Genomic DNA, 15,529 nt, shown 5'->3' on the forward strand with positions numbered 1-15,529 from the left:
TTGATTTATAGTACTATGTGAAATGTGCCCTCACATGAAGAACATAAAAATAAAATCTACATGCACTATTTATTTATCAATTCAGTTGCCGGGAATTCCCTGGAAGACATATTAGAAAATCATTTTGTTGTTGTTGTAGCAGCAGCTCACCAGTTGTGCGTATTATTAGTTATTGTATTGTGATTATTATTATTATTTAATGCTGGAAGAAACAGAAACTGCCATAGAAAGCCACTTTAGATCTGGAAGTGGTTAAAATATTTCTTCATTTGAAGCTGTTTATTCTGTTTTGTTTACAGATCTACAACACTTGGGTAAAAGTGAGATTTAACAAAACGATACATTCCCCCCTCTTCTCTCAGTTAACAACATGGTATTTTAAAAAAAGATAACGAGGTGAATATTATATATATATATATATATATATATATATATATATATATATATATATATATATGTTATACTATATATATCCATATCCATCCTCGTTGTCTAGACAGACACAAATGTAGGAGTAAAAACCTCTCACACACAAAAAGAATTGCAGTAGTTGCCATCATAGGACGTGGAGAGACGGAGCTGCATTATTAGTCAAACTGAAAAGTGAGGTTTTGCTACTGTTCTGTGGGACTTCAAAAGATCTGAATCTTAACTGAGTGCTTTTTAAAGCGATAAGGGATGCTTCCTTCTGAATTAATGGGCATGTATCGCTTCTAACGTGTACCTAATGCCACTTTCATGTTGAGAAAAGCTTTATAAAACCCAGTAAGAGATTAAATGCAACATACAAATAAAGAGGAAGAGTGGGGCGGGGGGAGGATGTTTGTGTTTCCTGTCCCTTCTAGGCTTGGGGCAGAAACATTAGTTTACACAAGGATTGTACCAATGTCTGCTACAGAAGACTATATTAAATATTGATAGACCTAATTTCCTATCTCGAAAGCCATTCTGAGCATTTCAGAAGGACTTTGTCTCCTAAACCCTACCGCAGTCTTTCCTTTGTAGATACTTGATTGTCAATATTTCATTCAAAGTTTCTTCTTCTTCTTCTTCTTCTTCTTCTTCTTCTTCTTCTTCTTCTTCCTCCTCCTCCTCCTCCTCTTCTTCCTCTTCTTCCTCTTCTTCTTCGTCTTCCCTCCCCTCCCTGTTCAGCAAAAGTAAGTTCACGTTTCCAGTGACTTGTACAAACTTGATTTATGGTTAGCATAAATATCATATCATATAAATAATAATAGTAAAAATAATAATAACTGAAACAACAGTTTTAGCCTGAATTGCTAAGAAAATCCTAATTACATCAACAGTATTATATTGCTCCTAAATGTCAGTCTGAAGGTGTTGCATATTTTAGACTTTAAAATTATAAACAACAAGCAACCAGACGAAATGGTGTGTGCAACAGATAGGAAGGAACCAATTTATGTATGCAGAAGTTGGTCAAAGACCAAACTGTCAACTGGCCACTATATAGCAGAATATAACAGTATATGAGATATAAGGTAGCTTTTAATGCTAAGTAAAACCATACCAAACAATCTGAAATAAATAAACATGTGATATATATAGATAGATATATATTAAAATAAAAAATGTATCGGCTCTTTTGTGTAATGTTTCAGTTTTTGTATTAATCTATGACTTACAATTTGCTTAATCCTTACATAAACTACAAACACCAGCCACTGTTACAACTGTTCAAAACTACTCTTTCTATTTCAGACCAAATATACTAAATAGGTGAAAATGTATAGTCACCAAAGACCTGAATCAATCTTCCCAAGTTAAGGGGGAAAGGGGGTGTGAAGAAACTCTACAAATATCCACATAAATACATTGAAGACCAGGATTAAATAATCAATGATACAAAAAAAAAAGAGTTCCTCTTAAAATAATAAATACATCTTATTTAAGTCCAAAGCAATCTTTCACATTACTGGAGAAAAAAATCTTATAAATTATAACTCTCGAAATAAGTCTCCGTTTTGGTCCCAAATGTTGTAAACGCCTCATCAGGACTCACTTTCGTCGAGTTCTAATGGATTTCTACAACTTACCTTCCAGTACATCGTTACCAATTATTACTCCCTTGAGGGAATGTTTAGATTTATTTATTTTTGTTAAGGATATTGCACTGCCATGCTTTTAAACGGCTAAAACATTTAAGAGGACAACAAGGGGTGGGGGATGGGGCGGAAATAATTCTCATGGACTCGGTCGCCAAAGAAAACAAGAAATAGGTAGCTTCTCCCGGGGACACACACAAAAACCCACTGTAATACTCAAAAGTAATACTGCAACGTCAGGGGCAAAGTGAGGTAATTTAAACGCGAATGCTTTTCAATCTCTCTCTCTCGCTTTCTCTCGTTCTCTCTCTTTCTTTCTTTCTGAACGCGTTCCAGTCTACTACAGATGCGTCAGTTTGGGCGCTTCCTGAATCCTTCCCTGAGATGTGTGGTGAGAAGTGAGATCTGTGTACGTGGGATGGGGGTCACAAGGTCCATGGTGATGGTTGCCTGGGATCTGAGCAGCGCAGCTGTAGTCCACGCTGGCAGATGAAGGATGGGAGAGGTGGCCGATGTTGAACATGGGGCCAGAGGCTGGCATGGAATCAACGAAGTTCCCTCCGACATAGACGGGGCTGCCCTGCAAATTGGGGTTGGCGAAGCCGCCGTTGCTTTGCATGGCGTGATGGTCGTACTCGGCGCCTGGGTATCTCTTCTGCTGGGGCAAGCAGCTGCTGAGAGGCGCCGTGTAAGCCGCCAGCCCGTACATGTTTTGCTGGGATTTGGCAAAGGACGTCGGCGACGGGGCGTCGTAGCTCAAGCTGTTGACGGTGGGCAGCTGGCTGGAGTATCCTACATGATTGGGCCCGCTCAAAGGCGGGCTCCGGTCTGGGGACTGCCCTACCGGGGAGTGCATAATTCCTTTCGCCTTTTGGTCTTTTTTGTACTTCATCCTCCGGTTCTGGAACCAGATTTTGATCTGGCGCTCCGTCAGGTTCAGCAGGTTGGCCATCTCCACCCGGCGAGGGCGGCACAGATAGCGGTTGAAGTGGAACTCCTTCTCCAGCTCCACTAGCTGCGCGCTGGTATAGGCGGTGCGGACCCGCTTGGAAGCGGGGCCCGGGGGGCTTTTGTCCTCGCAGTTCTCTCCTGTCCAAAAAGGAGAGAAAGAAGAAAGAGAGGAGGTTGGCTGGCTGGCTGGCTAATTTACAAAGCCTGAGAGTATTAACATTGCAGCGGCCGAGGGAGGGAGGGACGGGGGAGGGACGGGAAATGCTTTGGCACTCTGGGGCAGCAGAGGACTAGGTGCCAATTTTGTGGGGCCGGAGCGAAAGAGGCGCACAAATCGCTATTATCACGCAGTTCCCACACTGCGGGAGACCTGCCCGAATTGGTATTATCCTCTATTTGTGGAACATCTTTAGCTGTTCACGATCTTCTTTTTCCTGAAGGTCCCTCTCCTCCTGAAATTTTAACCCACCCACACCCCACCATTCCACACTTTCCCCAAAGTGTTAAATCTGGACATTCAAAGCGAACTGAAACAGGACGGGAAAAGGACCGGGATATGTCTTCCCCGTGCACAACTGCCATTAATTAGCGAGGGTCGCTGCCTCGTATCCGCACGGGAGAGGCGTGATTTAGGGACAGGGTGATCCAAACGACACTTCCCCCAAATCCTTCGATTTCATTGGATTTTATTTTATTTCCTTGAGACGGGCGGTGCTACAGTCGAGGTTTTCAGCTGCGGACAACACTCCCTCCCTCTGTCGCCCAGCGTCTACAATGAGAATGGGGTTCGATCTCCCAACTCCGGGGTTCTCAGAGGGTTAGGAAAGTTACAGTTCCAGATGAGAGAGTTGTAAATCATCTAACTTAATTGGAAGAATCGATCGATCCCTGACAGAGCCCAGGAAGGTTCTCTTGGCTGGTCCCAAATAGGAGCAGGGCCCTGGCCTCCAAACTTGGAAGACAATAGGAGCCGCCGCCGCCGCCGCCTCTGGTACAGCTAACAAGAGGAAATCAGGCGCGTTTATTAGCTCCGAGGCGGTGCTCTAACTAGCAAGACAGCAGAAGTGGGGAATCCCATAGGAAGAGCGTCGGGCGCGCGGGGTGGGGGAGAACCCGGGTTTACAACTCTCCACGCTCCCCTTCCCCAGGAAAGGTGGCAGCAGCCGTTTCAAGACAAGGGAGAAGGTCGCAGTGGTTGGATCTGCGACCACGTCAGCGTGTCTGCATAATAAACACACCTTTTGTTAGACTGCGTGTTTGCATTTTGCACACACCTTTGACACTGCTCGGGTTTAGACAGTCTGTAAACTTTCTGCATGCCAAATAAGGGGAGGAATGCTTGGGTCTCCACCTTGTCACCACCAAGATGGTTTCAGAGGACAGAGTCGCCAAAAGCAGGCCACACACACTTGGGGACAGAAGGTCTCAGAAGGTGATGGACCGCTACTGTTTATTTGTGATGGGGGAGTTATAACTGATTTGATACTTTTATTGGTTTATCGCGCTTATTGTAAATCGCTCTGTCGTTTTTATTAGAATGAAGAGCGGTCTAAACGCTAAGTAAGTAAGTAAGTAAGTAAGTAAGTACAATAAGTAAGGGACAGAGGGAGGGGCAGAGGGAGGGTGGTCGGTCCACTCTGGATCTGGAGAAGAGACCGGCCTGCTAGAATAAAGATGGGGATTTATTGGTTCATTGTTTCCTCCTCCCTTTTGGGTAACGATAGCTTTTGCGTCATTACAGGCTTTATAGATTCCCCAGATCAACTTCTGAAAAAGAAGGGTTGTCGTGGAATCTGATGTAAAGCACCATGGATAAGTTGCAAATGGTGGGAATTGTGGGAAGAAGGAAGCTCTATGGTCTGTGGATGACTGCAATGTGCCAGAAGAAAGCTGGACACTTGGAATGCAAATTGGTGATATTGTATGTTGTATCGATTTCCATTTTTTATTGTGTTGTGCATTTGCATTTTGTACACTTTTTGGATATTTCTTATGTTTAGCAATTTTTAAGGTTCTTAAACAAATGACACTTCCAATAAAAAAGACACCTCTTAAAATAACAGTTCTAGTAACGCGTTTTGCAGTGGGGATCCTTGCGAGCCTAAACTTTGAAATCACAAAAGAGCGGGAGGTTCTCAAATTCCATTCCCCGCCCTTGCACTTTTATTTAATTTTCCTCTTCCTACCCCAGACTAAAACCCTTACTGAAAACCAATTCCCATCTATTTAAATGAGACTTTACCCCTTAAATGCACTTGGGTAACTAACCTCTTTGAGAAGGGGCAAGGAAAGGGCAATATTAAAGGAGGAAATCTTTAGGCTGGTGCAATTTCTATATGAAATCATCAATGTAGGCTTTGAAGTCGCACAGAATTTGCCCTCTGGCTGAATGTTCAAATGACAGCTGGAGGGGGGAGGAAATAAATGTTGCCAAGACAAGTCATTCCATTTACATGGCTCTCCCAAAGACCAGCAAGATGTCTCCAACTCACTTGTATCTTGCAGGGCTGGGAGAGTCAGATAAACGTCACAGCCTGGTCTCTGATGTTCTAGATGGGTCTCCTACCTTCAATATTGGGGGGGGGGCGGGGAGTTAAAAGGGGGGATTGGGTACACCCATATTAATGACTACTAGCCATGAAGGTTCTGCACCACCTCCAAGTTCAGGAAGTTTGTCAGTTATTGGGTAAGGTGGCGAAAGAAGGCTCTTGCTGCTCTGTGCTGCTTGGAGGCTTCCCATTGTCATTGGTTAGACACTGCAGGATGCAGCATGCTGGACTAGATGGGCTCTGCTGTGCTGGTGGAGGGGAAGGGGATTAGATTCATAGATCCATAGAGTTGGAAGGCACCCTGAGAATCATCTAGGCCAGGGTTTCCCAAACTTGGGTCTCCAGCCATCATCCCTAACTAGCAAGACCAGGGATGACCAGTGGTCAGCGATGATCCCTGCAATGCAGGAATATGCAGCTGTCCTATATACGGTTTGAACTTGCAACCTTGGCATTATCAGCACCATGATCACACCAACTGAACTATCCAGGCTTGGCTTTTGTTGTTACTGTTTTCAGGGTTGTTGTTTTTTTGATGTATTTTGTGCTTTTTACGTTGTTGTTTTTAGCTTGCGAACTGCCCTGAGCTCTGCAGGTGACCAGTTGGGTCCATCCAACCCAAACCCAGACCACTGGGGTCAATCCACTTCATAGCATTGTCTATAGGAGCAAACTCCTAAGGGCTAATGTCCCTTTGCCTCCCTCCTCAATAAAATATTTGAGGGGGCTGCCTCCCCAAGTTGATGGACATTGCCATTCAAATGGTGTGTATGCACACTGTATCTTGTGAATGATTATGCAGGGTGGGGCTTACCTGGGTGTTTCCCCCCTCCCACCCCAATATTTTATTCAAGTTGGCACCCCTGAAATTGCCTAAACCCTGATTGGCAGCTGCTCTGCATAGCATCACAGAGCAAGGCACTCGGGAATCGAACCTGCGACCTTCCGCATGCAAAGCGGAGCTACAGCCCCTCGCTTGGCAGGACTCCTCCTGTTGCTGCTCTCTCTTTCCTGCCTCTTGCTCTCTGATTCGCGGTGTGTCTGGACTGGAGCAACCAAGGGAAGCCCCCTTGAAGGTCACAAAGGGCCTTGCTGCTCCCCAGGAGGTGGAGCTCGACTGGGTACCTGCGGGGGCGCAGCTGCTCTTCTGCTTGGAGTTCTGGCGGGACTCCTTCATCCACGGGAAGATCTGCTTGCTAATAGTGGCCGCCGAGCCGCCCGAGGCGTTGGCTCCGCCTTTGCCCTTTTTGGCGGGAACCGAGTGGGCGGGGTTGCTGCTGGGCGGCGAGGGCGACGGCAGCGCGGGGGGCGGAGCCTGTTGCTGAGGCGGCGGTTGCTGCTGCTGCTGCTGTTGCTCGGCTAGGCCCGGCGGCTGCTGAGGGCCTCCCTGGGCGCCTCCGGCGGGGCGCATACAGCTGCCGCTCAGCTCGGCGCTCTTGTGGGCCGGAGGCGCCCGGATGGCGGCGGCGGCGGCTCCTTGGAGCGAGCAGGCCGAGCCTGGGTAGTCGGTGTCCAGGGCGGGCTGGGCGTAGGGCTGAGGAGGGCCCGGCGGGTAGCCGTAGGCGTCCGCTTTGCTGTAGCCGCCGTAGGCCCCGAAGAGGCCCGCGTTGTCGTAGTAGGCGGCCTTCTGCATGGTGGGCTCCGCCGTCGCCAAGGCCTCGGCAGCCCGCTCAAATAACATGGGCCGCCGCCCACCCCGTCACGCGGCCTGGCCTCCCTCGCGCCACGGGCCTCGGCCAGTCGCTGCCCCAGAAGCCACCTGGAAGAGAGAAGCGGGATGGGGGCGGGTCGCAGAGACAAGAGAAAAACGAGACAACCGTCAGTGAGGGAGCGGGGAGGGCGCGCGCCTGAGGGGAAAGCGGGAAGTGGTTTCCTCACACGTTGGCAACTACCTAGGGGGGCAAAGGGCTCAGGAACAGCTGCCCTCTTATACAAACACGCACACCATTGCAGTTTCACCTTCACACACATTTCCCATTCCAAATTCACCTTCACGACACACACACAGACACTCCATTCCAATTTCACCTTCTCACACTCCTTTCCAGTTTCGCCATCACACACCACACAAACTGTTCCGATTTCACCTTCACACCACACGCACAAACACATGCCTGTCATATGTTCACAAGGCTACCTCATAAAACACTTCCGTGGCCTCATTTGGTACGCCTCTCACCAGTCTTATTAATTGTTTATTAATCAAATTAATACACTGCCCTCCTGCAAGATCTCAGGGCGGCTCACAGAATAAAATGCGAGTAAATAATTAAACCAAGACATCAAAACAATAACTCCGCCTTTCCATAGGCATATTTAAAAGGCTGTGGAATATTAATCAGCAAAGGGCCTGGTTGAAGAGGAGCGTTTTAGCCTGGCGCCTCAAAATATGTAATGAAGGCACCAGGCGAATCTCCCTGGGAGAAGCATTCCACAAACCGGGAACCATTATAGATTCTCTTCATACATTCATGATCTATGCTAGGGCCAAGCGCACAGGCTCGGGCACGTTCTGATTGTGTGGAACTTTTGACCGCGCCATGAAAATCACACACGTGTACACTTGGATGGAATCCAGAGGCAATCCGTGCATCCCCTCGCCCCTTCTCAAGCGTGCACAAAACGGACAAAACCAGAGGGCTCTGCGAAGGCAGTCACATGGTGCTGTCTCGGAACAGGTGCAAACTTATTTATAATGCTCACAGAAACAGTGGCCCAGCTGTGTTCTGAGATTCGAGCGATCTCCCCAACACAGGGGAAAGTTGCTTTGTCGCACACATGCATACACACGATCTTCGTACCCGTTCTGCCAGTAAGGGTCTATAGGAATCAACTCCTAGGGGCCGAGGAGCTCCCTTCAGCCCCCCAATGAAATATTTGAGGGAGTCAACCCTCCTCCCAAAGTTGATAAACATTGTCATTTAAACAGTGTATGCGCGCCATGTCTTGTGATCAATTATGTGGGTCGGGGTTTACCTGCGACCCCCTCCCCATATTTTATTCAAGTTGGCATCCCTGTTTCCAGGGTTCTGAAGGGTGGTTCGGCTCTAGCGTAGCGCCCTAGAAAAGCATGTTGTTGCGGCAGGAAGTACGTACATAAGGCCAGTGAAGTAGCATAACTCTGCACAGAACGGTAGCCTTTATATGTCTTCCCTGCACAAAGTCCCCATCCCCCACGGTTTCTTTCACACATGCACCACGTGGTAAACAACCCTCATACAGTATCCTTGCATCGCCTCTTCCGCTTGGTCCCTTGTCGGAAATCCTGCCCAGCCCAGACTATCATATGACTCCCCCTCTCCCTCATCACTGCTCCTCCCTCTCCCCTAGCAAGAAAGTAACTGGGTGCCCTCTCCTGCCAATTCCCACGGACGGTTTTTGCACGCTCTCTAATACAGTATAGTGCATTTCACCATTGGCCTCGCTTACATACAACCAATCATTTCTCCCTTCGCTCTCTCAAGAGCGCATTCCAGAACAATTAGCAATGCACCCCGCTCTTAAACACAGTTAACCGGGGTGCACGATCCATTGGAATCAATGGTTTTCTTCTCTTCCAGGTATAGGTTTCGAGAATCGGGTGTAAAAAATGAGTGGTCCAGAGCCATTATGCCACAGTGGCATGGGTTTTGAACTCTTGCCACTGGAAGTGTACAACTCTGAAATAAATTGTACCGGCCGCCAACTAACAGTGTAGGGGGTGGGTGACTCTACAGCTAAAAGAGATGCCCAAACCAAGCCGAATACAGTAATGGATAAACGGGTCTCTGAAGAGTTAGGAAGGCATAGATCCTTCTGTACAATGTTCCCTTTGTCCAGCTAGGGTGAGGAGGAGTGAAATGTTTGCCCCTGATTTCCCCAAAACAGAGTGTTAGAGGATGGCTTTCCATAACTTTATTTTAGTATTACAATAAACTGATGTTATTCCTAATGTAATGGGTGTGGATGTTTGTTTTTTAAAGGAACAGGTATTTCGCAAAGAAGGAAGAATTATCATTTAGCTTGGCGTGCTAAATTACCTTGGTTCAGCTGTTACAAAAATAAGTTTGTTCAAGTGATTTCATTTCTACCCTTCAAATTCTTACTGCTTTTGCATATATATTTTTTTACGGTGCTCGAAAACCAAACACTTCTACAATATTATTTTCTTCTACCATATTATTATATATCTCTTTATTTTCCCGGAGTCATTTTTTATGGGCTCTACATTCTATCCCTTTGCCATTTTGGTATAAATATTAACCAACATTTTGTTGTTGTTCCTTTTTTGTCTCTTCACTCCCCCACCCTTGGGGTTTTATTTTTTCCTCAAGTCACGCATGCGCGCGACTATTTGTGAGTCAGGAGTGACATGATGGATTGAACCAGAACTGGAACCTGAAAAACCAGAGAAAATTCCATCTCTATTGTAAATCCTGTCTCTTGGTGTTTTGCTTTGTTTTTCCTGGGAAGATTTCTACGAAGTTAAAGTGTAACTAAGGGCATTCAATAACTTTCATTTGCAATATAAAGAAGAAATACATAGGTCAGCTACCTTAGCTCCTAGTCTTTAGAGATATTTCAACTAAGGTTTCTTGCAGATTGTTTTGACGCAAAAGCTATCTAAAGTAGAGAGAAGCGATTTCCAGGGCAGGGGTTTTCGCTGCAAGGGTGTCTTGTTTGTTTATTACCATGCAGGAAAGATTCCTGGTTGGGGAAATCCCTTATTATTGTATTATGTAGCATTAGATCTCCACTATTTCCTGTATATAAAACCTGCATTTTGTGGGTGTTGGAAGAAGGGATTGTTCTTCAATTATGGGGAAAGACCACTTCCCCACCTTATTTTCTAGATTCTGATGAGTGTGCTTAGACATATCTGTGGCCCAAAATATAAAAATATGTGTGCGGTGCTCAGAGTTATGGGCTTAGACTGGAAAAACTTGGGTTCCTTTCTCCATTAAACCCAGAAGCACCCTGGGTAACTTGGGCCAGCCACTATATCTCAAACTTAACTACTTTATAGGGAAATTCTGGAGATAAAATGGATTGGGGAATGTATGGAGACCCAAGCTTTGAGGAGCAGAATTCAATAGATAAATAGATAATTGCTTATCAGTGTATCATTTGGATGCCGTGTATGAAGCATACAGTATATTTTTAATAGGCCAGTCAGTTGAATTTACATCTGTGCTTAGAACTGAGATGTCTAGGAAATATTTTCTGAAACTCCTAATTTCCAAAGATGAAAAGTGTCATTTGCAATCAGTGATCATTGGGTTCCTAGCACATCACTTATAAATGCATTCCTCAGAGATAAGACCAAATTAATTCAAATTAAATTTATTCACAAGTAAGTGGTGAACAGTCCAATCCCATCCCTGTTTTACTTAGAATCTCTACTGAGTTTGTATGGGACTTTCCCCTAACAGTTAAAGTATGCACTGAATTGCATCTTTTAAGATCACAACCAGCAAGTAGTTGTCAGCTCCAAATGCTGTCTGAAACGCTACCCCTCAAGCAAGTTTGCTAAAGGATGCAATTCATAAGCCTTTGAGCCTGAAGGCACAATTTCCAATTATTTAATTGTGTGGTTACAGCTTTCAACCCCTGCATTTTTGGTCCCCAAATAATCCTATGAAATTTAAATCTCTGTGGGAGCTGACTGAGTGCTCGTGAATCTGGATGTTTACATCCGAATAAATCAGCTTATGATCACAAAATGTAGTGTTCTGATAATGATCCCAGACAAGCTGATGTCTGTCACTACCAGCCTCCCCCAAACAATTTTGCATTGTCTGTATTTATAGGGTATCTTTCTTTTCACCTTATATGTTTTCTGACTCCCCAATAATCATTTATGGATGTCATAGCTACAACTTAATTTATCACACAACATAATTATCATAAAACATTCCTAATTACTATGTTTTCTCATCTTTGTCATAATCTACTACCCTTACTTTAACCTACAAAACATTCCAGGTGCCTGCATTTTAAATTGGAGAACAATAGTTGGGTGGGTTGGTTGGTTTGGACACATTTTGGTTCTTTCAGTTAGGTTCCTTACAGTGTAATCCTATACATGTCCGCTCAGAGGAAAGACCTTTTTAGGATAAATGATAAATGGTTCCTAGGTAAGGCAGTATTAATTTCAGCCTAAGAGTGGTGATTTTTTAAAAAAGGCAACTTTAAATAAAATACAATTTAGGACATATTCCATATATCCATTCCACCTCCTTCAGAAATCTAAAATATAGTGAGCATTTCTAGAAGGGGTAGCAGTGTTAGTCTGTTACAACAAAAACATCAAAGTCTCGTGGGACTTTTCAGGCTGACACATTTATGGCATAAGCTTTCTTGGTCTTGAAGTCCCCTTCTTCAGATGCATGAAGTATTATCCTCAAGCACTGGAAGAAATTTATATCTATAAACACACACGGTTTGTTGCAAAATGCCATGAAATACAAGAAGGATACGGGTTTTTTATTTTTAACAAAGATGAAGAAAGACCAATAAGGAGTTACATGATTTCCTTCCATGTATCTAATAACGTTGAATCACTTATTTATTCACGAATAATCATCAATAATCAGAAAGTTCAACCCTCAGCCATTTACAAATTCACTGGTAGTCTGCTCTGAATTGTTTTTGTTTATTCCAACCCAGCACCCTCTCGCTGCCTCCTGCTTCATTCACCAAAACCAGGTTTCTCCCAAATAGCGCACGGAGCCTTCAGAGAGAATATTGCTGCAAAACTGAGGAGCTTTATTTCTTTTCTGAAATACCAACTGCTTGTGAACTCTGCTTGAACCTAACAAGGAGGCAAAGGGCCATAAATCACATGGACAATGCTCTACTGTTTGGTGGCTCATCTTTTTAGATCTACACGCGCGCGCACACACACATTTTCTCCCTCTTTCCTTATTTTCTTTCCTTCCCCTCTCTCTTTTAAAACAACAACAACAACCCTAATGGCACGTTTTGCTTTTGCCAGGATGTCATAGGCTAAAAGCAATGGGGTTCTTTTCGTAGGTAACACCCAAGCACTTAGTGGTTTGGCCCGAGCTGTTTACAAGCTGCGTGGGAGGCAGAGCAGGGAGCAGAATTCGCTCCGGAGCCTAAGGAAGCCACAAAATATCCGTGCCCGTGTTTCGAATTTCCTTTTGCAAGCATCTAGAGAGGTTAACTTTGTCTGAACCGTTGTGCTATTAGGCAGAGTAATGGATCCCATTGTTCCCTTACTACTACTCTCAATCCACTGCGAGGAATAATCTCTCCAAATCAAACTGACTACGGGGCGTGGGGGCGGAGAATGAGAGTCTCAGCAACTACCTACCCCCTTCCACACACCCCTCTCTCTCACACACACACCCCACCACCACGCACAAAACACCACGTGCCACAGAAGAGCCCAAACTCCGCTTCTGACAAGTTCCCGGGCGCTGACAATTGCGTTCGATCGGATCCCCAACCCGCATATTCATACGAAGCAAGTCCTCTACTAATGCGTCCACTACACTTAATTCTGCTGGGGATCAATACCTAATATGATCCCGAATAAATAAAAAGCAGTAAGAGAGAGAGAGAGGGAGAGGGAGGCCGGAGGAGTGGTTAATAAGCAGTCGGAGTTCTCACTGCGCATATCAATGCACCTGTCACGGTGCTGTGTTGCAAAATTTATGACTTGCTGGCGCTAGGGCAGTAAACGCTTCAGTAAGGAATGAAAGCAGCGAAGGGGGGAAGAAGAAGTAGGAGAAGGAGAGAGAAAGAAAAAGAAGGGGGCTGGGGGGGAGGGGAAAGACCTGGCACGACGTAGTGTAAGACAGGCTGCGTAGGAAGGGGAGACCGGCGAAAGAATGCCCCAGTCTGCAGAAAATTTCCCTTCTCCTGCAGCCTACGAGAGGGCAGATCAGTATATAAAAGGGCCGAGCCGTTGTCCTTTTGGCGCTTTCCCCGCTTCTAAAGCAAGGCTGATATTCACACCGCGCCGTGGCAACCTCTAAGTATGTTCGGAGTCCAGGAGAAGCCCTTTTCTACCGACGGAAGGACTCTCCGGGTCTTTGCTGGGAAGAAATGCAGGGTTGAACCGAGTGATCTGCTGCGGCCGCCAGGAAAGAGCCTGAGGAAATGAGCTATTCTTCAAGGGAGGGGGAGAGAGAAATGGGTGATGGATGTAAATTGACCATAACTGCCATATTCTATCACCGTCCTACTGGATCATTTTGGCTATCACCGCCATGCTGGCAGAGGCATTGTGTATATTCGGTGTTATGAGCTTGTACACAGGAGCTCATGCGTTATGATGATATGTAGATGCTTCTCCTCTTCCTTCTGTTCATCTGTTTGTTTCCACTAACTCGCAGTCTACAAAATAGTCATGCTCTCTCAGTACATTGGCTCGAAGGGCATATATATATATACAGTGTGTGTTTATATATATAGGCATAGACTTCATCTGTAGCCTTGGGGAAGATACTTCGTGTTGGGAAGGGAGCTATTTTAACACTAAAGATGAGGTATGCTCACATATTAAGAGCTTCTTGAGTAAATCTACTTCGAGCGTAACTGTGTAGTAAATCTCGAGTTGGGGGAACGGGGCATGATCCATTAAAAAACGGAGCACGTTAAAACCCAACAGGGTTCAACGCCAGATATTTGAAATGCTTAGCTAATGCGGAATCATGACTACATTTTCCTCCGCCCTTTGGTTTCATGTCGTTAGACAGTCGCTGGCATCTGCGTTTTGTGGGACCGAGCAGGATCCTTGTGGTCCAGCTTCATCAAAGGCTTTTCCTAGCCCACCACCATCTTTAATTATGATCTACTGAAGCAGCATGATAGGATATCAATTCTGCTTAGGCAAAAAAAAAAAAAAAAAAAAACCCTCCGTGGCAATAACCTTTTATCTATGTACTCCAAGTATTTGTTTGAGGCCACTGAATATTAACAATATTTTTTTTTTTTTTTGAAAATCGATTGTCAGTTACATTATATCATGTGTATTAGTGCTCCTAGGGGGATGAACTGCCAGGATTCCCCCCCACACACACACACAAATACACGCTTCCTGCTCCATTTAAAATCCATCATCTACTGGTAAACCTCACGTGGAGAAGGAGAAGTAACAAATGTAGCCGAAACCATATTTTAAAAAAACCAAACACTCACCACAGTTACGTTTTTTCTTGTACTGTATTTTATCTCTAACACTTTTGATAGGCTCTTCAGATTCCTTTGGAAAAAACGTGGAGATGTACCTGGAACAAAGGGGAAAACTCAGTGGATCCAGCCCCCCCCCCCGTTTTTAACCAGGGGCATCATAAATAATGTATATATTAGGCAGAGCTATTCACTCTTACATGTATAATGCAACGGGACATGCTCCCAGATAGGTGCGCAGAGGGACTGCAGTCGTCTTTGACTTTACGGTTTTAAGCGGGTTTCTTTTTCTTTGTTAAAAATAATGTCTAACTTTCTTTTTATTGAAATATTATACCAAAAGTGCTGGGGCAACTTTCTGAGCTTTGGATATACTCTGTGTGCAAATCTACACAGAATCAGAGTCACACGCATCCATGCACACATACATGCCTTTCTCTCCCCCCCCCCCTTAATATTTAACCATTTGGGGAAATAAGGAATTGCAGAAGCCCTGAACTCAAACTTTCAGAATCTTTTTCACACGCACACATGCACAAGGCTCCATAGCATCTCTATGTGCCCGGCTGAGAATGAAGAAGAAATACCTCCCCAAAAATTGTAGTTGTTGTTGTGAGCAGCAACTTTACAAGCACCCACAAAAGGCGGGTTTGGTGTACTCCAGCGCCAGTACACCCCGCGCCCCAGAAAGCCATATGCACCAGGCGTATGAAGACAAGGGAAATAGGATCGAAGGCAACAGCATTCTACTCCGAAGAATGGAAAGCTAGCAGGGAGACCCCCGCGCCATAACCCGAGACTCATGCATTATGTATGGATGTAGTG

The 15,529-nt window shown here is 45.1% G+C and overlaps 1 protein-coding gene across 7 annotated transcripts in view; it reads right to left on the minus strand.

The window, feature by feature from the left end:
* Positions 1 to 248: 248 nt before the first annotated feature.
* HOXD3 (homeobox D3) overlaps positions 249 to 15,529 on the minus strand; it is a 51,983-nt gene continuing 36,702 nt past the window's right edge. For 5 of the 7 annotated variants that reach the window (XM_081181315.1, XM_081181320.1, XM_081181316.1 and 2 more), the window contains 2 exons: positions 6,689 to 7,322; positions 249 to 3,152 (listed from right to left, as the gene is read on the minus strand). In XM_081181315.1, coding sequence (XP_081037441.1) covers positions 2,404 to 3,152; positions 6,689 to 7,244 — 1,305 coding nt within the window. In that variant the 5' untranslated portion in view covers positions 7,245 to 7,322 and the 3' untranslated portion in view covers positions 249 to 2,403. Of the gene's footprint in view, positions 3,153 to 6,498; positions 15,153 to 15,529 lie in introns of those variants that run through there. The other 2 variants (XM_081181317.1, XM_081181321.1) reach the window with 2 other exon arrangements.

Source organism: Podarcis bocagei, assembly GCF_964188305.1.
Source record: "Podarcis bocagei genome assembly, chromosome: 1".
Lineage (NCBI taxonomy): Eukaryota > Metazoa > Chordata > Lepidosauria > Squamata > Lacertidae > Podarcis > Podarcis bocagei.